The following is a 26,028-nucleotide window of genomic DNA, read 5'->3' as shown; positions in this document are numbered from 1 at the left end:
TGACTTTATATAAAAATGGAAAAAAGCACAGCTTCCAACACTTTATTTGTGCTCCTTCTCTGAATTAAATGAAAATACAGACAATACAACCCTGAAAAAATGCAAAAGAGAAGGAAACAACAATTTAGCTGCCGCATGTTGCAACAACATGTCTTTTATTGTCCAGATCAGTAAAATCAGGAAAATAAAGATACATCAACCGCATTTTTTTTTTTTTCATTTTTTTTTTCCTATAGCAGATATATTTTTAATAAAAATACTAGTTCCATCTAGCATGGTTATTTTTTTTCTTTTGAATACATTAACCCCAGCATGCTTACAGACCATTATAAGCTAAGCCTAGAGCTCAATAGCTTACCTTTAATGCAGGGAGGAGCACAATTCCCATTGATAGCTGGACCTTTAAAGCTGTAGCAGCAATGATCACAGCAGGGCAGCTTGCTTCCAGACTTCAGCATCGCTGACAATTTTATGTTCCAAGCATGAAATCTGCACTTTGCTGATCTGACAACCATTACACTGAAACTCAGCCAGGACTAAGAGCTGCTCAGTCAGCCTTTGACTTTTCACAGATCAAGAGCACTGCATGGATTAATGACACAGATCATCATTTAACTACAAGGCAACCAAAGTAAGTAACAAGCTGTTTGCTACTGGGATCACTTTACAGGCATCCAAGCAGAATGGACATGTGTTGTTGAAAGTGCAAGCAAAGTACAGCTGAGCACCCTGATTTTAAGAGGATGGACAAGGACCAATATTTGCCATACAAAGTGTGGATTGATATGTGCTGCACCAGCCAACTATTCTGAAATGGGCACCTTTTAGAAATCAGAACCTTCTCATTTCCAGATCAAGAGGTAAGTTCTGTTCCTTGAAAACTTGACTTGCTCTATGATTAATGAATGTGATCCTAGGTGACCATGTCCTTAGGGAAGAGCACAGAAGGCACTCCAGCACCATGGACAGAGACCCATTGACACACATTGGCACTCCACTTTATCAGTGCAATTCATGTCAACAGTGATGTGTGAAGGGCAAAAGAGATACAGACACTATATTTACAGTGGAGACAATCCAGACGTGTCTGGGTTGAATATTACTGAAGACATTTTATTATAAAAACAGTCTATGTGCATCTTTTTTTAGACTTATTTTCATTAAAAGCTCAAAATTAACGTATGTGGTTAAAAGTTCTTTATTTAGGGACTAATATAGAAGAGCTCATCAGTTCATATTACAACTCAATGTAAACATTTGCATGGTAGTATAGCAAGAATGATAATACTGAAAGGGTAAATGTTTCCAGATGTAAATACATGACCTAAAATATGCAGTGTGAAAAAAATATCAATTATTCTACATGAAAATGAGTTAATAAATAAAAGTAAGTTAGAAGAAACTGTGTGCTTATGCAAATGTTTCTTTAACATTATATATATGCCATAAGGTATTTAGCGTTCTTCATCCGCCACAGGTGAAATAGGAAATGTTCTTCCTTTAAAAACTACTGAATACCACCCTTACGCTCTAAGCTCTTTTAATATACAGAAGCAATGTATTATACAGAATCATGGTAACCAATGCTATATTATGTGAAGGTGAAATTAGGGAATAGAGACTGGCAAAGTTCCCCTCTGCATTTTCCAATGTGATATTTCAAATGTTTGCTAGAATTGATTTGGTTTTTAGGTTCATCACCCTCAGTTTTCTTTCATCCATTTTTCCTGCTTACCCATTTCTTGGTCTTGCATGGACCCAATCTTGGAGCCAATCTCATAAATGATTGTATTATCCAATGTAATAGAATATTGTAATATTATATTTTAGGATATTTAAAAGTTGCATTTTTTGATTATTTTTGCAGTTTGCAGCAAACAGCATTGCATGTGTATTTAAAGAAACATTCCTCCCAAGCCTTGTGTTAGTTTTTATTAGATTTTGGCAGATTCACCCACCTGCTACTTATATCTCTTGCGACCTTTGGAGGTGATGTTGCATCCTGAGTTCTGCCCACCTCCTATGACCAATACAATGGAATTTCTCATTCTCCTTTGAATGCATCTGTTATTTTATGTTGCAGCAAGAGGATTGACATTCCTGTTGCTACATTAAGAGGAGTCACACTAGAGAGGTAAAGCCAGCTAGACAGATATGATTGCTGGAGATATAAGAAGTTAGTTGGTGATTCAATCGAACAACACCAATCCATAAGCAAAATACAGTATTGAATGGGGACAAGACATTAATTACCTTATCTAATGCAAAGAATGCCTACCAATGACTCATTCCCGCTTAAGGAACTGGTAAAATGTGTAATCTGTTTAGTTATCTTGAAAAAAGAAGCTTTTATCTACCAGTGTGGCTTCATGACAAAAGAGAACAATTTCATATTGTGATGTATGGTGGTTTGTTTAAAGTAATTTGCCTTAATCCAGCCATGCAGTCACAAACACATTTTAGATACATCACACATAAACTAAATTATGTATGAATCACAGTGAGCAATGGTGCCCAAAGGCATCTTTAGACTTAGGATTCTCGAGGAACTTACGTTTGCTCCATTTGTCAGTGTCATTAAAGTCTCATTATGATTTTGTTTGATTAATTGTTAGAATGAGATGCTGTCTAGGTTCAGGAATTGGTTACAGCTTTAATCACTGAATTTTTTGGTTTGGTGTAATAGTGAGAATAAAGGATTCATAACCCTACTTGTGTTTATCACTGGTTCTTAAAGCAGAACTCCAGACAAAAATAGAATAAAACCCATAGTCATAAATAAAATCAAATATGAAAACAAGCATTTGCTGCAACATTCACTTTCAATCCGGAGATTCAGCACGCTATATTTTTTTTATGTCCTCAGCTTGAAGACAAGCACAATTCAACCTACAATCCTCTGTGCCCAGGTCATCTAGAACCCTTCCAGTCTGAACAGTAGAAATGCTTTTCTTTCTATTTGTATGTTTTTTTTTATTAGTACCTGAACTGATTAGCTTTTTGCTGTGCTTCTTCCTTCCACAGACCAACCCTGCTAAACAGGGATATCAGGATATATTGATACCAGGACTCGGTGAGGTCCACATTTTGCCCAAAAAGGCTTTTCCTAGTGGCTTTACAGCACTCATTACAAAAATCATGTCTGTTTTACTTGCATTTAATAAATAGATTTAGGCAGATAGACATTTGCAGTGGCGGTAAGGTTGCAGTGCAGTTTTCATTACCTTTTGCTGCTGAACCGCTGCCTTGGGGGAGATGATACATGTAGAGTCTATTCACGGCAGCCCAATAGAAAATGAATTGGGATAGCAGTGAGTGGTCCAGCCCCTGACACAAGGTGCCAGCCCCGGGCAGCCGTGATGGAACACTTTTCCCACTGCATTTTTGTTTTGCTGGAGCTCGCCTTTAATTGTAATAGGGAGATAGTGGATTTAAATGGATCCTGCCCTTTCTTTCATACAACTTTCAATTTTTTAATATATTTCAAATATTTTTTTATTATATTATTATACTGTACATATATTTCTCAAAAATGTGGTGACCCATTACAGATTGCTCCTGTAAAATCTCACTGACCACTGTGCCAATTTAAGACTGGTGGGAAAAAAAAGATATGCCTCTATAAATTCATGATTCTAGGCATCTGAGTGACAAATCTAAGCCAATCCAAAGGAACAGCAAGTTGCTTAATTTTATTTTTTTTTTAATGCCAGCCATATGATAAGATTATATTCCATGGAAAATGGAGTATGGATTCCATGGAGTAGGTTATTACAACATTTTATTATTTGGGCATTAACTCTTTTATATGTACATTATTTCCATAATGTCATCCTTTTAAAGCAACATTGCTTATGGATATCATTGTCTGGTCCTTCCTTGATGATGGAATCCGTGCCCCCGGACATGAAAATTCTAACTGCAGTCTAGGAATCGAGGTCCCCTTTGGCTATTTTTGTGGGAAATGATACCAAAGGAGACAGTTTAAAATCCCATGCTCACTTGCATACTCATTGTACAACTGCTCAGTTGGAAAATTTCCAACGGTATTGCCAGAAATGTCTTCCCCATACATCATGCATGGTACATTAGCATTAACATCAAATATCTTCAAGGAAGCCCATGCTGTGAGATATACAGAAGCAGGCTTTCTGAATCACTTTAATTAAAAAATACTCAATGCCTAATTGTCATGTTGATTTAATTACTTTAATACTTTCAAAGTCATTGACCCAGAATAGACATGAAGATTAAGAGTTCTGACCTCACTGGCCTCACTAGCAGACCTCATAGTCCACTGGAAACTGCTTAATACAAAAAAAGAAGATCCAACTTGAAATATACACCTCAAAAAAAGCTGTCCATACAGTCATACATTTTTTAGGAGGTCATTTGTCTTTTGAGTTGAATGACACTTAGAATGAGAAGATCCTGTGAGTGCTGGATATCATGGACCCACCCCCTGAGGATGCTTCAAAAGGATGGCCTTCTATCCCCCAAAAATGATGCAGACGGCATCACTTACTGAATTCTTAAAAAATGCCTAGTACCAAAATGAAGGAGATTCAATTGACCATATTGAGAGAGAGAGATATGAAATGTTGCACTTACTTTGTAGGCAGCAGGTGGAGCTCTAGGCTCCTTTATATCCTTTCTTAGGCTAAACTAATTTTCTTTGCTGGGAAAAAGCTTGCTGTTTGCTCTTAGTAGCTCAGAATCAAACTGAATGAGGTTGGTATACTAAAGATGTAAAGTGAAGGCTCACTTAACTTTGTGAATAACATAAGTTTTTGTTTACTTTGAATACTGAATTATATGCATGTCACATCTAAAGAAAAGGATTGCAGTAAATACAGCTTTACTAAGCTAAGAGAATATTGGCTTTTTCTGCATGAAGGTAAAGCATAAAGTGTCCGCTTTAGGGGATTCACTTTTTGCCCTGGTGGCTATTGTCAAAAAAGGAAAGAGGAATTCCAAAATTTTGAAGAGTTGTCACAATAGCAAGAGCTGAGGAAATATCCTTCAGTTTCATATTTTTATTCTTATTTCTTGGCTTTTATACCCCCTAATTCCAATGTGTCAGAAAAGCAACTCATCCTCATCTCCCATCCCCTCTCTTCATTCATACTGATTTTCAGTTATCAAGGTTAGTAAAAATGGTAACAATTCCTATTGAGTTGTGTCATAAGGAACCCCAAAATGCTGTGTGACACTCATTTCATGGGTGCACCCTGTATAAAGTACATGGATCAGAAAGTTTCCTCCATCATATAAGTCAATGAAGAAAATAAAACAGTTTTTAACAGTTTGATGCAGCTTAGAATGAAGTTATTACCTAGTCAATTGGAGGTAAAATGCAATTGAACTCCAAATGATTCCAGAAATATCTCTGGAACTAATCTTAAAACTGATTTTAAACACAAAATAAATGCAATTGAAATCAAAAGAATAATGTCCTAATTTGTTTCATTTCAAGGTGTATCCATGGCCCCTCATTAACATACTAATTAGATTTTTAGATAAAACTTTTCTGTTTTCTTTGCATATCTTTTTATTACTTGGTCTCAGTTCTTCACTATACAATACAGTAAGATCATGGTTGGTGGAGGCCAATAGGTTGCTCTTCCTGAGAACATACCATCACCCTGTCTTAGTACTCAAGAGTGCTACGTTCTAATGCAATCAGTTGAGTTGACCTTGGAAGTAGTTATGCAAGTAACAAAATGCTATGTTTTGATGGATGAACATTGGTCTGGAAAAGTTGGCATTTTAATGATAAACCCCCATAATTTAGGAACTGAAGTGCAAATAACTAAAGGGCAAGCCGGAGACAGTAAGAGTGGAAAGGGTAAGGTTTCTTAAGCCAGGAAATAGGTCAGCTTTATGTTTTTCTTCTTTTTTCGCAGGGCAGGTTTGAATCTAACAACGCATACATTTTATACAGTTATATTCTTGATACACAAGAGTACAGAGCGTTTCTTTTTTCTATGAAATATCCAAGTGAGCTGTTTTGAAAAGATATAGCAAATATTACAGGAATGGTTGGGTATGAGTTGGGGATTTTTAAAAGCAAAACTGGCACAATGGTCACAAATGACTTGCTATTTAATTGTATTATTACTGTGAATGTGAATCCTATTATCACAGGTTGTATTATTCCTCATACTAAGGCATTGACTTTTATACAAAAGATAAGATTACAATATGTATTTCTTTGATAACAGTTTTTGTACATTGTCCATTCAATGTGTAAATGCTATGCATCTCAAAAGAGGAATGTCCTTCATCTTGTATTATTGTAGTATAATTTTACTTGTTGCTTGTGGGTTTGTGGTATTTTCTTTACTTGATGTTAAATACTGAACAAAAGGTAATTGCATATTCATAAATACTTCAGTCCAGTTAACAAACGTATTTTCTTATGCAGAGCTTTTAATAAATGATAAGAGTCAATCTGGCAAAGATAATTAGACAGCATTTGGAATGTTGGATCTCTTTTTTGGGGAATCATTCTCTAAATATGTATACTTAGACCAGAGGGTCCATACTTTTGTCTGTGGGAGACCTGAGAACACCTATATCTCCCACCTAGCCTTAAGAAAATAATAGTCACTGTGTTAACATTTTCAGTGTGATTAGCTACCCTAGTAATGTTTTTGAATGATAGAATTTCTGTGACCTGCTGTTGGCTATCGACATGACCATTGTCTCCCAGTTTGGCCACAGCTGTACAAAAATCTTAAAAAATAAAACCAATGCAGCCATCATACCTAGAGACTGTTATGGTTCTATATATGTTTTTTCCTGGGTTTTTAAAATATGTAGTTGAATGTCTACATAATAATACAATACACATACATTCATATTACTATTGTCAAACTTAACCCAGTCAAAATGATCCAAAATTAGACTTTGGCGCAATGCATTGTTATGGCATGTATGGGTTTTTTAATGTTAAGTGCCATAATACAAGTTCAACCACTAGAGAAATAAACATATCCGAGATATAAAACCCTATAAAACATAGTTGGTCCTGAGGAAGGCACAAAAAACCTTCAACAGGGGAAAAAATTCCTTCCTGATTCCCTGAGGCAATCAGATGTTCCCTGGATCAACAGTCACTGGTATTTTTACTTTAAAGCCCTAATACCCAGGTATATTCTACATTTCCTGAAGCAATCTATAGTAGTTGCTGAAACTACTTTCTGAGGGAGCTGATTCCACATTTTCACAGACCTTACAGTGAAGAATCCCTTCCTTATCAGGAGCTTAAACTTCTTTTCCTTTAGACGCAAAGAGTGCCCTCTTGTTCTTTGTATTGATCTCAAAGTGAATAATGGGGGAGAAAGTTCATTTTATATATTATTGCTGGCCACCAGTAGATGGTGCTGTGTCTTTCTCTGGCAGCAAAAGTTTCGTACATACGTTACCGTATTTTTTGCCATAAAAGACGCACTTTTTCTTCCCCAAAACTTAGGGGGAAAAGTTAGTGCGTCCTATACGACAAATGTGTTAAAAAAAATAATTAAAATATTATACTCACCCGATACCCAATCCTGCGTGTGTTTCTGGCTGCAGCGTGTCTCTCTTCTCTCCTCTGCCAGCATCGTGTTTTCTCCTGTCTGTAAAGCAAAGCGAAAGAAGCCGGCACAGCGCCACCTGCTGTTCCCTGTCCTAACTGCCGTACAATAGAAAAAAAGCACAGAGTGATCAGAAGGGGAATTTGAATGACAGAGTGATCAGAAGGGGAGTTTGAATGACAGAGTGATCAGAAAGGGAATTTGAAAGGTACAGAGTGATCAGAAAGGGAATTTGAATGGCACATGAGTGATCAGAAGGGGAATACCGGTATGAATGGCACATGAGTGATCAGAAGGGAAATAATCTTTCAGAAACTTTTTTTCTAGATTTTCCTCCTTTAAAATTGGGTGCGTCTTATATTCCGGAGCGTCTTATACGGCGAAAAATACGGTATATGAGGATACAGTGCCCTCTACTGGCATGACCAAACTTTAAACCAAGATTAATTTTCTAATGGCAATTTCAGTTCAAAAACATCTTAGCTTATGCTTTAGTTTATACAGTACACAAGATTATGATGCATATGGTTTAGGCTTCTTTATCAGTTCCAAAACATCACCTTTGTTCCACTCAGGAGGAGCTTCTTAGAAAAAACACTGACACATATAAGATATTGAGGTGTCAAAGCCTGTCACACATTGCTGACATTATGCCTTCAGGAGCATAGCAAAGCAAACACTCCACTAAGTAATTGTTTGTTCTCTGCCATTTGGCTTAGCACAACATATAAATTAGGTCAATAACATAAATGAAATGACACACAAGGTTTATTTACTATGTTGGCGTAAAAGCTAGAAAATAGTTTTAAAAGCGTAAGATGTGAAAGTGAAATCTTTTTCACAGTGGTCCTCTTTTATCAATTATCATTATAAATATTTTTTTATCTAAGAGAGTGCTGCATCAGATTCCTCATTCACACGACAGAAGTGTGAATGGAAGATTACGGGTTGACATTTGCAGCAGACTGTTCATTAGTTTGTGATTACAACACTTTCATCCATAAAGCCCTCGTATTCTTCAATGTACAAAACACAGAGATGCCACTGTTCTGAAAAGGGGAAAATCCAGAAATGTTCATCATGTCTAGAAAACCTGCTATGAATGGCTCCTAAATGGAACCTGCCCTGATGAAGAGCATGCCATTACTGAACCCTACTTCAAACATTAAATGTCAGTTATCATGCTTCAATATATTTCATTTTTTCTAACTTTCACTACACATGATTGTCCCTGACATGTGACAAGTATATTCAAAAGGTGGACTGGAGCAATATTACTTATGTTCCTTTACAGGAATAAGTAAGAGTTGACCATGAACTGATTGCAGTTTGGGAGCATTGCTATGGTTTGAAATACCTGGGCCACTTTTGCGAGAGAAAGGTACTCAGCATGCATATGACTAATGTGGTCACATTTTAATGAGTAAGAAGGACTTTCAAGAACATAGTTGTGCCAATAGGTGCTTCTACTTGCATATTTATGCAGTATTTGTAGCCACAATATATGCTTTTATTCTCCTCTCAGCAAAAAAAGTAAATCCCCCCACCCAACAACCACTCAAGCATTAATTATAAAGTGAATCCTACATGGTGTTAGACTATATATATATATATATATATATATATATATATATATGTGTATACTGTACATAGGATTTTTGTTGCTGGAAATAATCTTCCATGAAGGTTTCTGGTGAAAGATGAATGAACAAGCATTGTACACACAGTGTCATTCTGTTCTGTAAAGAGTGGGACCAGTGAATAGCTATGGTCTCCTTCATTGACATGCATACCAGTCATTCCCAATCGGTCATCCATTGATCCAGCATGGCGGATTGATGAATGACATCGGGGGACCGATGTACACATGTCAGATTTTCACTTGAGACAAGTAGGACCATTAGTCCCAAGAATAATTAGATGTGTGTACGCAGCCTTGGAGTGTGGCTGCTTACACATCTTCCCATGTTATAGCATATGTTATTGCTGCTATGCACACCTTTTTTATCCATTTTTTGTGATAAGATATTTAGACTTTAGTACAGACTGGTTGTGCGGGTGTTGTGGTAACTGGCTATTTTTGATACTTTATTATATCAGTGACTGGAGGTGAGGCAGCACAGTTCCTCATTGAATGTCAAATTCCATTAATGCACATTTCAAGTACAAAACCACTGTACTAAACCCTTTTTAAATGCTAATGGTAAATTTGCAGATATATTACTGTACTTCATGTAATCCTATAAAATCAGGATATTTTGTGTTCTGGATTTAAAATGTGAAAACCAGATAATAATGTTTTAGAAAACGTTAACACATTCTAAATGGCATTTAAAAATATATAAAAAGTAATTGTAATTACAGTAATTTTGCTTAAAGCAAGCTTTTAAAGACATTCAGGTTTCAGTAAGGTTGCGTAGCATCATAAGTAGAGCATTGGGTGACTGGCATTGCTGTAAATACAGTGTACACTACCTTTACATAAAACAGTCACACATTTTGTTGGACTACCTGTAATTAGCTTTTTAAAACATGCATTTGCCGTGGTATCCTTTTACTAGTCTAATTCAATGTCACAACATTTATTTCCATCCACAGTTTCAGTAAATTTTTTCTAATATCTTCTACTGATGATGACAGAGTCGAACCACAGCATAAAGTCTTCTCCGGCACATTAGAAAGGCTCTCATGGAGAATGTCTCTTTCTCCTTAAACCTTTATCATAATTTGAGCCCAATGCATCCCAGGCAATCAGGGAAGAAAAACCCCATTGATGATAAAACCTGGACATTCAAAATATTTAGGTAGTCAGCTGATTTCCTGTGGGCATATAATGTTGCTAAACCTAGAGAAGACCAATTGACGAAACCCAGGATCATACCATGGACAGCAATATATATATATATATATAATTATATATATATATATAGTATAGTTTATATTAGACTACACATTGTTTGTCATCCATTAGCTGTAGATTTCATACTTCTCAGAAGGTTAAAGTCCTACGCTGTTGTTGCTTGTCTTCTTGAGTAATGTCCTGTCTCTTTTGTGTCATGTTAAATGCAAATAAATACCTTATTGCATATTCAAAGCTCTGGCTGATACATGTTGCTAGTCAGCAGACTAAATCCAGTAGACCAAGCATGAAAAAAATAATAGCAGTAAAATACGACCATATTCTGTGACAGTCCAGATACAGTATACACATAAGCACCTCAATATTGGAGACTCACATAGTAGAGAAGAAAGATCAAAGTATGGAACCTAGAATCACAATTCACACATCGCTATAAAAGAGAAATGTGGAGGCAACACTGCTTTTCTACACTGTGTTTCATTATCAGCTGTAGACAGTGATAAACCGCTACAAGAAAAGCACAAACAAATACTGATCATTTCTCCCAGGCATATAACATTTCTACTGCTTTTACAGAGAAAATAAACTTGTTGGTGGGGGCGAGCCTTTTCCATAAGTATGCTTTGAATATTTGCCAATTATGGCATGCACCTACAGTCATGGGAAACTAAAATTAGGTAATCCTCGGATGAACAACATCATACAATAGATTCCACTGTGTCATTTTATATTATAACAAAATAGAGCCAAAATAGAGAAGCCATTTGTGAAAAACTAAGTACACCCCATGATTTAATAGCTTGTAGAACCATCTTTTCTGCAATAACTTGAAGCAATCATTTCTGTATGACTTTATCAATCTTTCACATCCTTGTAAATTTAGTTTGAGTCCTCATTTTTTACAATATTATTTCAACTCCTTGAAGTTTAGTATTCATTTATGCACAGCTGTCTGAGGGTCCTGCTACAGCATCTCGTTCAGATTCAGGTCTGGACTTTGATTTGACCGTTGCAACATTATTGTTCTTTTTCGTTTTAAGCATTCTTTTGTAGATTTGCTGGTGTGTTTGGGATTATTGTCCTTTTTGTATAACCCAGTTTCAACCAAGATTGTCCTAGCAATTGACTCTAGAATTCTTTGGTATACAGAACTCATGGAGGATTCTATTGGCCCTGATTTATTAAAGTTCTCCAAGGCTAGAGAGAATACACTTTCATCAGTGAAGCTGGGTAATCCAGCAAACTTGGAATGGATTTCCTAAAAGTCAAGATATTTGTTAACTGTTTGTTAGCAAATGTTTTCAATCCTGGACCAGATCCATTTCAGGTTTGCTGGATCACCCAGCTTCAATTGTGGAAGTGTACTCTCTCCAGCCTTGGAGAACTTTAATAAATCAGGGCCAATGACTTCAAGGTCCCGAGATCCTGTGGCAGGAAAACAAGCCCAAATCATTACAAATCATTACCCCTCCACCACTGTACTTGACAGCTGTTTTGAGATGTTTGTGCTGATGATCTGGGCATGAGGGGCATTCCAGCTTTTTTGGATCACCCAGTCTATTTCTCCAGTCTTGGAGAGCTTTATTAAATCAGACCCCCAGTGTTTGGTTTCTGCCAAATGTGGTGCTGTGCTATATGGCCAAATGTCTTTGTGTATCTTTGTCTTGTCTATTCAAATGGAATCATTCCAGAGTCTTGTGGCTTGTTCAGTTACAATTATATTGTATTCTGGTGGGAGCCATTGAATGGGAGCACAAGTGGCTTTGCTATGGCATCTTCATCTTTTGTGTAAGCTATACACTGCATGGTGCCTTACTGCGCAAACAAAAAGTCACCAGAGACAAGGGAAACGTTTTCTGGCATTGTGTACATATGTTTGCATAAAAACTGGGCTCATTCAAAAAAATACCTTTAAATCTGATGGTATATCTCACCTCTCTTGTCTTGTTTTTCCTTGTTTTTATCATCCCTTCATTGTATGTACACTTTTTCCACTGACATAACATTATGACTGAGGAAGCTCAGAAATCAACAGACCCTCCTTAAACAGACATCCACTTGGCCATCACCCCCTCCCCAACCCCTTCTTCACCACTTTTACCATTTAATACAACAGCAATGAGCGATTCAGTTATGTACATTTATTGGTTTAAGTCACTGTTTGTTACCAAACAAAATTTCAATAGCAAAGTTACAGCATTTAAAAAACCAATACACCAATAAACATACGTTTAACAATTAACTAAACACAAAATACAATGTAATATTATTCACTCATTCTTTTAACTTTAAAACCTCTTTCAACCACAATGCCCACTACTAAGTTCTACCACCTCCTCGAAGTATTAAATCATCACCAATATCAACCTTGGGGTTAGCCACCACCTAATGGAATTGTTTCCAACCACACCCCACCACCTCTGGAAATATATTAGTCATATGTAGCCCCTTACCAGGACTAAAACATCAAAGACTACTTTTTCTTTCTCTTTTTACCAATTTGGGAGACAGCACACCTGAAGATGGATCGCCGACCATTATACAATATACACTAATAAACACTTCTCTGGAGGACCTAAAACCACCTCCAACTAACACTGAACCCAATCCCCAAAACCTCTAAGGGACATGCAGGTGGGCAAATTTCTGCCACCAAACTTTCTGCCAAGTGACCTCTTCCTCTTAGCCTTTCCCTTTCTATAACCTGTCCTCTCCTACCTCTTCTTCCCTACGCAATCTTCTCCACCTGACATTTTTCTGATCTCTATCCTTAACCTTACACCGGCTTGTCTCTCTGACGTTTCTTAGAGTCCCCTGTACCTCCCAGCTATGCCTTTATCTTGGCGTTTTTCCTTTGATTGTTACATTAAGTTAAATACAATTATAATTACATTAGATTGGAGGCTTTGAAACAAGTGTCAGATTTGTGTTAATTTTTTATAGTTAAATAAAAATCTTTGGAGCCTTTATGTTACAATGATCAATTTAAATTATGCAGACAGGGTAATTCTATTTACATTAGCATTGTAAATAAGGATTTTAAAGTTTAACCCCATCCTTCCCTTTAGTCTTGTACAGTTGTACATACTCCTCATCTATAATGAATTTATTTACCCTTATATTACTACACACTTTAACGTGTAAGAAGTTGCAGAATGCCAAATTGAGCCCGACTAATTTTCTGTTTGGAAAATGTCCAGCATAATCTAGCATTTGCCTCCCTAGCCTGACTGGTCTTGCCCCACCTTTTCTGTGCATTAAATTTCAGTTTTTTCAATCAAAGAGTATATACTACTGTATATACTCAAGTATAGAGTGAGATTGTTTTTAGCAGAAAATATAGAAATAGAATCTCAGTTTACAATCTGACCACTAAATGGTGCTGTGTCCTTATGTAAAGTGTGTAACAAATTCTTGCTGAAACAGGGATTGTAACACTATACACAAGGAAACAGTGCCATCTATTGGTAGCCAACAGTATTGCACAAAAGAGTATTTAGGCGCAAGTGACCCATCATAACTAACTTATAAGTAAAAAATACTTTAACCAGTAGAGAATGGAAACGATAAACAAACTGAGCAAATGTGGTTTTATTTTTTTTCTAATTTTGAATAAATATTTTAAAAATTACACACCATGGATGTATTTATTCACAATAATCTTATAGGCATTTGTGTTGATTACTGTTTTGAACGTTAGCAGAATACCTGCATTTTATGTGCTAGATTTATATTTGAGTCACTGTAGTTTTCCTGTAGGTATCTTGGTTTATGTTTGGATTGGTTTATATTTGAGTATATAGATACGTATTTTCTAGTGCAGGTGAAAAACTGTTGTTTTTACTTTTATGAGTGCATGTTACATAGTTACATAAGTTCATAAAGGTCAACCACTAGGGAAATATACTAGAAACTAGCATGTATTATTTTTCTTTTGGCTTTGGAGTTCTTTGGAGTTTTCCTTTACTAGCAAACAGTCCTTTAACTATGGGGACATTTTTTTTTTTTTGAAGCGCTTAAGAAAAAGAATCGCTGAAAAAAACTCATTACCTATAACCGCACATGTGTTTAAACAAAGTCTTTATCTCAGATTTCATATGAAGGCTAGAAATAGAATTCATAAGTATGCACACATAATGAGTATGAACACAATTATAAAACTTTGTGGATAATAAAGAGGGGATGAAAGGGTCATAAAGGGGAATCTGGCTCTATAATTATAATTTTACAATGATTTCGGAAACCCAAACCTGTTGCCCTTCCACCCATATCTAATGGACTCAGCTATCTGTGGACCAGACTAGTAGTGTAGAAAATGCAATTAATTTGCTTGTTACAACACTAAATGCAAAGTTCTTCTTTCTATTAGAAACACCTAATTAAGTGATGGGGGAATGTTGATTCAACCAACAAAATATATGACCTCAGTGTGTAGAAGGAACAGGTGCAATTTAGATAAATGTAAAATTAATCAATAACCTTCATTTGGTCCTTATGTATATTCATTGAAATCTGGCTAGCCTCATTATTAAACCACATTATATATTGGTCATTTCTTTTTCATCTTTTATTATTCATGTTATAGATTATTAGTCTTACAGTAGATGCTGAAATGTTAAAAGGGTTAACTAATTAAACTATTTGTTTTGAAATCCTATTTTTTAATATTTGAATAAATCATAAGCAGGACTTACCTTTTCCATACTTTATCCCTCCACACCCCTGGAGGTGACAGCCCCTGGAGGTGCATGAAGTCCTCCTGCTTGAGGACAAAGGTATGTCATGAGACCAACCTGAAATTAAAGCAATTAAGGTTTACAAAATATGGTCTTCCTATTCAGTATATAGTAGCCTAAAATGAATAGGGGAATGATAATAAAGTACCAGCGGCAAAGGAAAACCATGCACTTACCAAGTGGGCAGTAATCATTTTTTGCTGTATGTAAGAGGGGAGTTTTTTTGGGTTTCTTTTTAACTGCATTAGCAGACCAAATTTTATTCTTGTCATACTAATGTCTTTTGTTTTTCTATTAAAAAGCCAGATGGTGCTCTACAAGAAATATTTATTTTTGTACTTTGCTTGGTTAATTTACTCCTTTTTTTAGCCGTGCTTGAACTAATTGAATAGCACACAAATAGCACTTGTTGCTCCGGATCAGGTATAACACTTCAGTGCCAGTACAACAGCTTTGTGTAATGTCAGAGATAACCCAGATGTGGACAGTTTATGAATGAATTGTACACTTCACAGACTGTGCCCTTGCATGGTTTGATGCCAAAGTAAATATCATCAAAATGTTTCCAGTTTGTTAGCTTTTGCCTGGGGTTTGATAGTTGTCAAACTTTCAGAGCGAGGGCTTTAGAAGGGTTGTAATTTGTCTTTCAGAGCTTAATGTGTTTTGTTTTTGTAATATATGAAACTATTAGTTGTCTGTTTTATTTTAATGTTTGTTCTTGGTTTTTTTTTTTTTAGCTAGAAAAGAAAACATACTAGAATTACTGGCTGATGCAACATAAAATACCCAAGAGATATCTGTTTTTAAGAGAATGTATAGTATTTTTTCATACATATGCTATCTTTTTGTACAGTGGAAATAAATGAAATGTGTATCTGACTTATTGCAAATGAATGTTGAGTATGGCTCATATCCAAGCAATAAGTGAAATCCCAGTCTGCTTTTTACATTTGCTCAGCTGATAAGCCTTTGCTGTTCACAGAGCTCAGTAGCTTAAGTTAACATTTACAAACATAGTAAATAAACCAGAACAGTGACCTTTCTAAGTAACACTTTTTTAGTTTTTTTACTTTTCTTTTACAGGATCTATTTATAAATAGTTTCACCCAATGTTTACCCACAATTCTTATATGTTTCAAATTGTATTCACTTAATAGATCATTAGTAAATGTTTTTTGTACATTTTCTAATCAAATCCAGTGTAAAAAATACGTAAAATAGAGTAAAAGATGTGTTCATCTTGGTTGAAAAGATTAATAAATAGACCCCCGTGTATATTTGTAATGTTATTTGAGCATTGGACCTGCAGTGTTTGCTCATTACAGGTTCCTACAGTCTCTAACAGTGTGAAGCATTCACAGTTCTCCTTGTACACTGTGTGATCTCTGCCTAGCCCCTAGGAATTAACTTATTGGATACTTAGAAGCAAATGTTGTAAGGAATTGCCATGCTTATTTGGAAGCAGAAAGCAAAACTGAAATAACATTTGCTCCAACTGGTGAGGTCAAGACTTTCAAGTTGGTTTACATACCAAGATGAATTGGCGTGTATAATACCTACTATCAAAAACTATGATACAGTACATTTAAGGAGGTAGTGTGAAATTATGTTTTCAGCACAACACTGTAGGGTCCTGATGCAGAGATAAGGTTGGAGTTGAGTAGAAATTGGGTATGTACAAGATGTCACCTCTTCTAGTCAACCCTGCTAGTGATACTTAATTTGGTTGCAAGTTCCCTTATACTTTTTAACACAATGTGAGCTAGGACTGGAAGTGTAATAGTCTGGGTGACATAACATTCTGTATTAATATTATTGATCGAGTAAATTGGCATTTAGAGCAGCACCAGCCATGGAAATTTTAACTTCCCATTTATTATAATGACAAATTGTCCCTATAATTACTGGGATGTGTGATCAGTTGGTAATGTCATCTACACTTAGCTCTTCATTTTGCTTCCCCCTCTTCTATTCTGTAAATTATGAAATATAATTGAGGTGATGGGGTAAGAAGCTTCTAGATGGGATGGAGTTTAGCACTAAAGAAGTCATTATAAGTGTTTCCTCTGGGGATGTGAAGAATTACAATCAGCTAGGAAACATCGGTAAAGCTTCAACATGCTCAGATAGGAATGTCAGGAGCAAGTGTGGGGGTGGTTGTAATATAGGATGATCAGTACATACTTCCTCCTCAAAAATGTTAATCATTCCTTGTATCCTGGAAAAAATGAAGATGACAGCTTTGCATAATTTACTTCCAGATATTTAAAAGAAGTGCTTGCGGAAGGATAAAAATGAACAGATAACATCTTCATTATTTCTCGTCTCAATTAGTTGCCTTATGTTCATGTGAACCGTGTTGCAATTACATATTAGTTAATTGAATTCTAAATGAATGTCTATTGTGGTTAATTTTAGAAGTAATTATCGCATTCTAAATGACTGAATATTTATATTCATTTATTATTTGGTTTTATTTAGAAGCATTCATTAGCAATATTTATTAAAAAAATCAGCAAAGTTTCCGGTGTCACAGAGTATTATATGAAACCCTGAATAGGAAGCATCCAACAGACAACCAAAAGCTGTAAGATAGTATAGAATGTCCACTATTGCAACTGTATGAGGGTGCCATCACTTTGTGGTGCCATTTTTGGTATCATACATGGTGACAATGATTTATTATACCAGTAAAAATACACCTGAAAGTGACAAAATATGCACAATATCTTGTTATTCAATTCACCCTCATAGCAAATTTCATATTGTAAAGTGCCATAGGAACATCATAAACTTTGTAAAAAAGTGTTTATTACATTTTTTTATTACATACACTATTACAATTTCGGTATTCTTAAAACAAAAGTTAACGTAAAGCCCAACTAAAGCTTTATTTATTTATTTATTTTGTTATTTAACTTAGCTGAACCTTTGGCAACCACACACTGGAAAAACAGGCTACTTTATGTAAATCACACCAGTCCAGGCCTTTGGCAGTATAACGCACCCCATGCACAGTGTTCCAACAATGCATCTTGGAACAAGACCATTGATGATTAGAACTGTGCTGGTGAACCAGACCACTGACCTCGGCATTAGACCATTAGTCCAGGGCTCTTACATGCTACAATATCAGGTCACTTTAATATAGCTTGAAATTACTTTTAACACATACATACCCATACCTGAGACTACAAGCAGCTGTGCCAGCACACATTTTAGCAACATCATCTACCATTTTTTCTACCAATAAACCAGACCAGGGAAGTAACATGCAGCCTATTTTGGCAGTATAGAGATTAAAAAATGGACAAAAACAGTATATTTAAAAAAAATAGGGCAATTGTTAATGATACATGGGGCCCGATTTTCATAGCTAACCCTGAGTAATTCAACAAACCTGGAATCGATTTCTTAACCTCCTGAGCGTTACACTGAGGTCTAGATTTCTGTACCAAAAGTGATCCACTGTTTTTCATGAAATTTTTTTTTTAAATTGTAGACCTGTAACTTACAGAAATATGTCCGAACAAGGGTTCTAGTAGATATTATGAATATAAAAAATGTTTGAAACACACAATCATTTAAAAAAAAAAATTACTTTTAATAAAATTAAAGGAAAAACACAAAAATCAGCTTAAACATGACTACATAAACAAAGCTTGAAGCCATGGCAGGGGGGGTCAGGCAGGCGGTGATGTCCAGGTCCAGGCAGAGATGTCAGAGTCCAAGCAGAGGTCAAAGCAGGCGGAGATGTAAGAGTCCAGGCAGAGGTCAGGGCAGGCGGCAGGCAGAGATGTCGGAGTCCAGGCAGAGGTCAAAGCAGGCAGCAAATGGTCAAAATTAGGCGAAGATCAGCAAAGGTAAGATAAGACACAGTGTTACACACTAGCCATCCAGGGAATAAGTGGCAATTTTTAAAACTTTGATTCTGTATTTATTGGGGTTTGTTTTGAATTATTTTGTATTGATTGGATACGGGAGTTTGTATCCAATCCAATACAAAATAAGAATTTGAATTTCCAAGTTATTTACTTTTATTTTATTTATTTTTTTATTTTTTTGTATTGGATTGGATACAGGAGTTTGTATTCAATCCAATACAAAATGAGCGTTTGAATTTACCAGTACTTTGTATTAATTTTATATTATTTTTAATTGGATTGGATACGCAAGTTTGTATCCAATCAAATACAAAATATAAATTTGAATTTCCAAGTTATTTACTTTTATTTGATTTTTTTTTTAATTTTTTGTATTGGATTGGATACGGGAGTTTGTATCCAATCCAATACAAAATGACAGTTTGAATTTACCAATTACACACTTTGTATTTATTTGAATTATTTTGTATTGGATTGAATACAGGAGTTTGTATTGAATCCAATACAAAATGAATGAATGGGTTTCTATTTGAATTTCCCGCACACGCGCCAACGTCATCACGCATGCAGGGAGGAGCCGTCCGGTTTTTTTTTTCCTCGCCGGACGGCTTCTCCCTTCAGAGATCATCCGGCGCTGGAACGAGAAGGACGTGGGACAATCAGCGGGACCAGGTAAGAAGCCGGCCGGCATCTTGTGTTCCGCCGGCCGGAAGGCGGAACACAAGATGCCGGGCGGCGGAACACAAAATGCCGGCCGGCATCTTGCCGGTCCCGCTGGCACCCGACGCTGGAGAGGGAGATCGACGGACGACGCTGGACGGAGGACGACGCTGGAATACGAAAACGATGAGCACAGGGGGACCAGGTAAGTATGGATGGGAAAAATCTCGGGGTTAGCCAACCTAGCCGTTTGTTTTGCCCGAACGAAGGTCGGGCTTAACAGCTAGGTGGTTAAATGTAATTTGCTATTTGTTGACAAATGTCTTTAGTCCTGGATCTGATCGATTCGGGTTTGTTGGATGATCAAGGTTTACCCATGAAAGTCTATCTTCACCAGTGTTGAAGAGCTTGATTAAATCAGGCCAATGATGTTTTAACAAATGAAATTGCATTTATTTCACGTAATAAATCTCAAAACGTTCTGTAAATGGCTTTGCCATTAAAAGCTCTAGAAACCTTTCCTAGGAGCATTGTCTTGGTGACATATTAGGGCTTGATTGATAAAGTTAAATATTGTATAAACCTAAAATAAAAAGTTTTTATAAATGAAAAAGCTGGTAAACAAATAATGAAATAATCTGAATATCAACTGAGGTACGTAGTTTTACCTAAAAAAAAAGGAGAACTACATTGACTCATGGGCACCCATGACACAAAATACAGCAATTACAGCTAACATTTAAAGTGGTAATCAACAGAAACAGCAAAAAAAAAAGGAAAATAAATACATGGTATGTTTTTTTTAAAACATTTATTTAGTAGAGGAAAAACTTAAAGCACATGGGTGCACTCTGTTTATCTTTTATTCCCCTTTTTACAGAATAAAGTATTTTGTCTTTTTGAGTTGGTTATAATGAATCACTTGATCTTAAACCTTCTTTTGTGCATTAATGTTGGTCTAAGGTTGATGGCACTGTGTCCTCATGTAAAGTGTGCAACAAACTCCTATAATGTCTAAGATGGAAAGTTGAGCCTGTAACGTGCGAGAAAAGGAGCATAGGGGTAGGCCGACATGACTGGGCAGACAGGGAGCAGACAGCATAGGGTTAAGTTTTTGGTTAGAAGTGAGCTAAGGGGGAGGGAGGGTGTTAAGGACCAGGAGGTATAGGAGGGGGCAGAAGAAGTTAAAAGGTCAGGAGGAGGAAGTGGGAGTCTTTTCGGGAGAGACAGCATGCAGGGAAAAAGTTCCACCCTCACTCCTCCTTGATTGGTTAGTAGGGTTATTATGTGGCAGTATGGGGTTTTTTTGGTTAGTAATAGTGTGGGTGGTTGAGGTCCTAGAGGGGAGTGTGCTGGTTGAATAAATGGTTATGGATTTAGAGACACATCTATATTATGGAGTCCCTGGTTTTTTGGTTAATGGTTTGTTGAAAATTGTTTGAGGGGTCTGCACAGGAAAGAAAAGTATATATATATCGTTCCTGAGCTGGGAGAATGGGCAGCTGGGATTAATTGTGGTTAAGGTGCAGACCCCAAAAAGGTATAATGTGGTGGCCTTCAAGGACCAGCGACCAGTAAGCAGAAATTGGGGAATCAGTATTGTTATTATTGGTATTTAATTTCTCAGTACATGTATACTATTTGTTGATACTTGATTTTATTTATGTTATGTTTATATTGGTTAATTAATATGTGTTATTTCTATTGTTAATTATAATATTAAAGTTATTAGTTAATATTTGTTATAATAAAAGGCCTAGGGACCATTTAAAAAACATTTGGTGTGGTCTTTATTTGGGGGTGTAAGTGTTAAAGTTTTAAGTGGGGTAATAAAAGTTAAGGGTTAGGGGTTTGAAGCCTGGGGTATTCAAGTCTGCGTAACTATGTTTTGCCACAGTCAAGAGTTTCTTAAACACTTTACATGTGGACACAGCAGCATCTGGGGATTTGGCCTTAGTATAAGCTGGGAAAAACTCAGTTTATACTTTAGTAAATAAGTTAATGCTTCTGAAATGTGTTTGTAGGCACATGTGTGCAACACAGATTAAAAAGATCTGATCATTTCCCACTGGTAATGGTGACTGGTCCAATAGCATGTACAGTGTTTAGTAATGTAGCAAATACTACAATATATGCATAAGTGTTTATATCACTGTCCTGAATCAAAGCAACAAATCTGTTTAAAAAATAAAGTGAGATATTAACCAAAAGCAATTTTACAAAATTGCAGTTCTCAGCATACTTTCCAATTGCGCTTGCCAATAAGAGACAGCAATGTGACTTTAAGCTCAATATATAAACAACCGCTCACCCTAATCAAGTAACTTTATTGGTTTTACATTTTACGTATTGTCTTTTTCATCATTTTGAGAAATAAATCTTTTCTAATCTATTTTCATTGCAATTTCTTTTTTAGTGTTGGATATTTTCACTTTCATCATGCGAAGACAATATATAACAGTGAAAGAGAACAGAATTGCAAGAGGCAATGCCAAACTGTCCAAATTAAATCTACGGCTAAAATTATCAACGTCCTGTTCTTCCGCCTAGAGGAAACAATGAATTTCTCTGTCCCCACTCGAGAGTACAACTATTCCCCAATAGACTTCTTTATAAAGGCTAATCTGTCCATGCCAATGTTTGGAAATGACAGCAAAGAGTTTGATGTGGAAGAATTGGAGAAAATGCTTTTCCTTTTCGTTAAAGAACCCGTAACCATCAGCCTTACTGCCATGTATGTCCTGTCCTTTGTAGTGGGGATTATCGGAAATATAATGTCTATAAAAGTTCTGACTGGAAAAAGGACTGGTAGGACATCCAGTCTAAGTGCCACCAGAAGTCTTCTGATTAATTTGGCTATTTGTGACCTCATGGTGGTTTGTGTCTGCATGCCCATTACTGTTGGGAACTTGATATACAAAGCCTGGGTATATGGAGACTTTCTCTGTAGGGCAGTACCCTTTATCCAAGCCGTTTCTGTTTCAGCCAGTGTGCTTAGTCTAACAGTTATTAGTGTAAACAGGTATTATAATGTGCACAACCCACTGAATGCTAGATCATTTTTTACCCAAAGGAAAATATATGGCACCATTGTTGTGGTTTGGGTATTATCCTCCAGTATCTGCTCTCCACTCATATTCATGAATAAAAAGGAAGATATAGAGATAGATCCAGCTTTGCCTTCTTTAGTGTTTCCTATCTGTAGAGAGATCTGGCCACATGTTATGTTCAAACAGGCCTACAACTTCCTTTTGTTCTGCTCCTTGTACTGCCTACCTGTCCTTTTCAACTTGGTCATTTGTTTCTTTACCATACGAAAACTGTGGAGCTCTTCCGGAAATTTTAAAGAATGTGATTCTAGAAACCAGTCTTTGCCAGTTTCCCGCCTCAAGATCAGAAAGAAGATTGCCAAAATGGTGGTCACTTTGGTGTCACTTTTTGCCATTTCATGGCTTCCTGTCTACATGATGGACATATGGATTGATTTCAACATCCCGAAACCAACACAAGATGATACTCCATCACCATGGATCCTTCAGCTAAGGCCTTTTGCTCAGTGGCTTGGACTTACTAATTCCAGCCTCAATCCAATTTGCTATTGTTTTGTTGGAGACCTTTATCGGTCAGCCAAGCATATGAAAAGCATATACCACAATAGGATGGTTTCACTGTTTAGCTTCTCCTTTTCTGATGGATCGCCAACATCAATTCCCAAGCTCCTGTCTTACAAGAACTCATTGAATTCCACTAAAAGGTCCAAACTGAATTGCCCATTGTCTGTGGGGGAGAACTGTGAAAGTTGCTACCCAGCGATCACTGTGTGCGAAGCACCTGCTCTGACCAGCCATCCATTGTCCTAGGATCTAATATGGTGGAACACCACACTAATCATTCACTTTGTAAAGACAGATTGTACAATAGATTCCACTGATGACTGTCATTTGTATTATAGATCCATGGCCCAACCAGACAGATGTCATTGTCAGTAGATATCGACTGCTTTAAATATTATATTTCAGTTACAGTAAATTATTTTTTTTTTACCCCACTCAGATCTGATCACAAACTTTATAAGTGTAAAATAGTACATAAGCAAGGCTTAAAAAAAGAAAGAAAAGTGAAACCATTGTTAAACAAATATTTTTTATATTTAATTTTTTAAGTTAATGTCTTGGTATGTCTTGGTATCTTTATCTAAGATGATAGCAAGTTTGGCAATAAACTTAATATTTAAAATCTTCTAATTAGTAATGAAAAAATTGTAAATTATACATTTAGCTTTATATCAGTGTGTGTATATACTGCATATATATAATATTGCTTATACAATTTTTATCTTTTTTTTTAAACTCTTTTTTTCTTTCAATTATATTGCTATGCTTCATCCATGTGTCCACTGCTTACATAAGGAAAGCCCAGCTTTGATTGCAACACTATGGGCCATTTCATACCTGCAGTTGCTTTCTGCTACAGGCTCATCTGCCCACTCTATCACTCCCTCTCCACTGAGTGGGAACAGTTGGAAATCATTTTGCTGCTAAGGAACATGTGCAAATGTGTTAATCTGTGGTGTGCTTTGCCGCAGCTGGGCGCATAGCAGTCTAAGAGTGAGTCTGAGAGTAAATTTCAAATAGAGGGTATGAAATAACAGGATAACATTAGCACAGTAGTTCTGAAGGATCTGAAATGTATATTCATTAAAAATTCTTGGATCTGTCTGTATTTTTTGTAAGCATGGAATAAACCCTTTTAATACATAAAGTATAACGATGGTGTTGCTTCTAGTTTGCTTTGCATTAAACATTTTTCCACTGTAAGAAATAAGAATTGCTTTCTTCATTCACTGCTGGCTGGTCTCTGTACTGTAGCAGATTTCACCTTCTGATATGAAGACTTCCCATCATCAGTGATACTTACGTGCATTATGCTATCATAGATAGAGAGAGGACAAGAAGTCCGTAGAACAGACAATGATGGACACAATACAGCAGTGCAAAAGAAAAAAGACAATGTTTGCTCCTTAGGATAATATCTCCCACCTCAATTCTGTGTTTGGTAGCTTTAGATTGCAGAAAATATAATGCAGTATATAAAAGCAATTTGAAAAGTTATTTTCTGATATTACCAAGGTTCATGTACCGTATAGAATCTGTTCTCTCGCTTCACTTCCATTCACTCTGCATCTGAATGCAGAACAGAGAGCTTATAATGCAATTCTATGGCACAAAACCATTTAAAGCTGAAGTTTAAGTTGCTTATATTTTACCTTCACTGTTTTTTATTTACCTCCTATAACCTATCAACATGCTATCAATATTACGGGAAGTGAATGAGGCATCCCTATATAGATTGAAGATTATTTTTATTATTATTATTATTATTATTATTATTATTAAACAGCATTCTATTAGAGCCAGCATATTACGCAGCGCTATGCATTAAATAGGGGTAACAAATGACAGACAGATACAGACAGCGACACAGGAGGAGGAGAGGACCCTGCCCAGAAGCTAACAATCTAGGAGGTAGGGGAAAGATGCATACAGACCACTCAAGGTAATGTCCATTTGTGATGCCGAGCCCCTATGGATGACCAAACTGAAATCCATTTAATAAAAGGGTCAAACAGAGAAGAGCTAGGGAGAATGATGATGTTAGATATTGTGTGATGAAAGGTTTAATTAAGTTTAACTTGAAGAAAGCCAATAAGATCCAAACCTGGGAGCTTTGTAGTTGTTCTATTGCCACATAAATATACTTATTTGTCAATATTCCAAATAACTATTGAGCCATTGGTATTTGAAAGGGCAAAGTTACTTCTAAAGGGGGATAGGGGGTGATTAAGTTTGGTAACAAAAACAAACTCTCAGGGCACCAGCAGATTACATGAGTTTCCTTCTTCTTCAACCTTACTGAGATGCCTCCTTCTGCTGTAGTTTTGAGTTTTGGTGTCTTCTTTATTTCTGTACTTACTAGTCTTTTACCACATAGACTTTGATTAGCTGTAACTAAGAGGCATTCATTTGTGAAGTAAACTAATCTGGAATGGTGCACCATTGTTAGTGGCTATAATGGTTCTGAACATATACAGCAAACTTCAGGTCCTAGGTAATATGGTCATTTGATGGACATCCTTTTTTTTTGCCAAATGGGCATGATTAAAATGAGGCTAGAGCCAATCAACAGTTAAAGCAATGATATTGTATGGCATATGTTGCCCTAGTTAAAAGCCAGCCATACATGGACCATTTTTCCAATTGGATCAAGCAGCCCATTTGGCAATTTCAAAATTCAAGCATAAATCAATT

General features: G+C 36.2%; 1 protein-coding gene across 1 annotated transcript; it reads left to right on the top strand.

The window, feature by feature from the left end:
- Nucleotides 1-289: 289 nt before the first annotated feature.
- On the top strand, nt 290-24,457 carry LOC140334514 (QRFP-like peptide receptor). Its single transcript, XM_072416788.1, has 2 exons — nt 290-860; nt 22,137-24,457. The coding sequence occupies exon 2, from the start codon at nt 22,279-22,281 to the stop codon at nt 23,578-23,580; it is 1,302 nt and encodes a 433-aa protein (XP_072272889.1). The 5' UTR covers nt 290-860; nt 22,137-22,278; the 3' UTR covers nt 23,581-24,457.
- Nucleotides 24,458-26,028: the final 1,571 nt, after the last annotated feature.

The sequence above is a fragment of the Pyxicephalus adspersus genome, chromosome 7 (genome assembly GCF_032062135.1).
Source record: "Pyxicephalus adspersus chromosome 7, UCB_Pads_2.0, whole genome shotgun sequence".
In the NCBI taxonomy this organism is placed as follows: Eukaryota; Metazoa; Chordata; class Amphibia; order Anura; family Pyxicephalidae; genus Pyxicephalus; species Pyxicephalus adspersus.
This window is presented reverse-complemented; position numbering and strand designations above follow the sequence as displayed.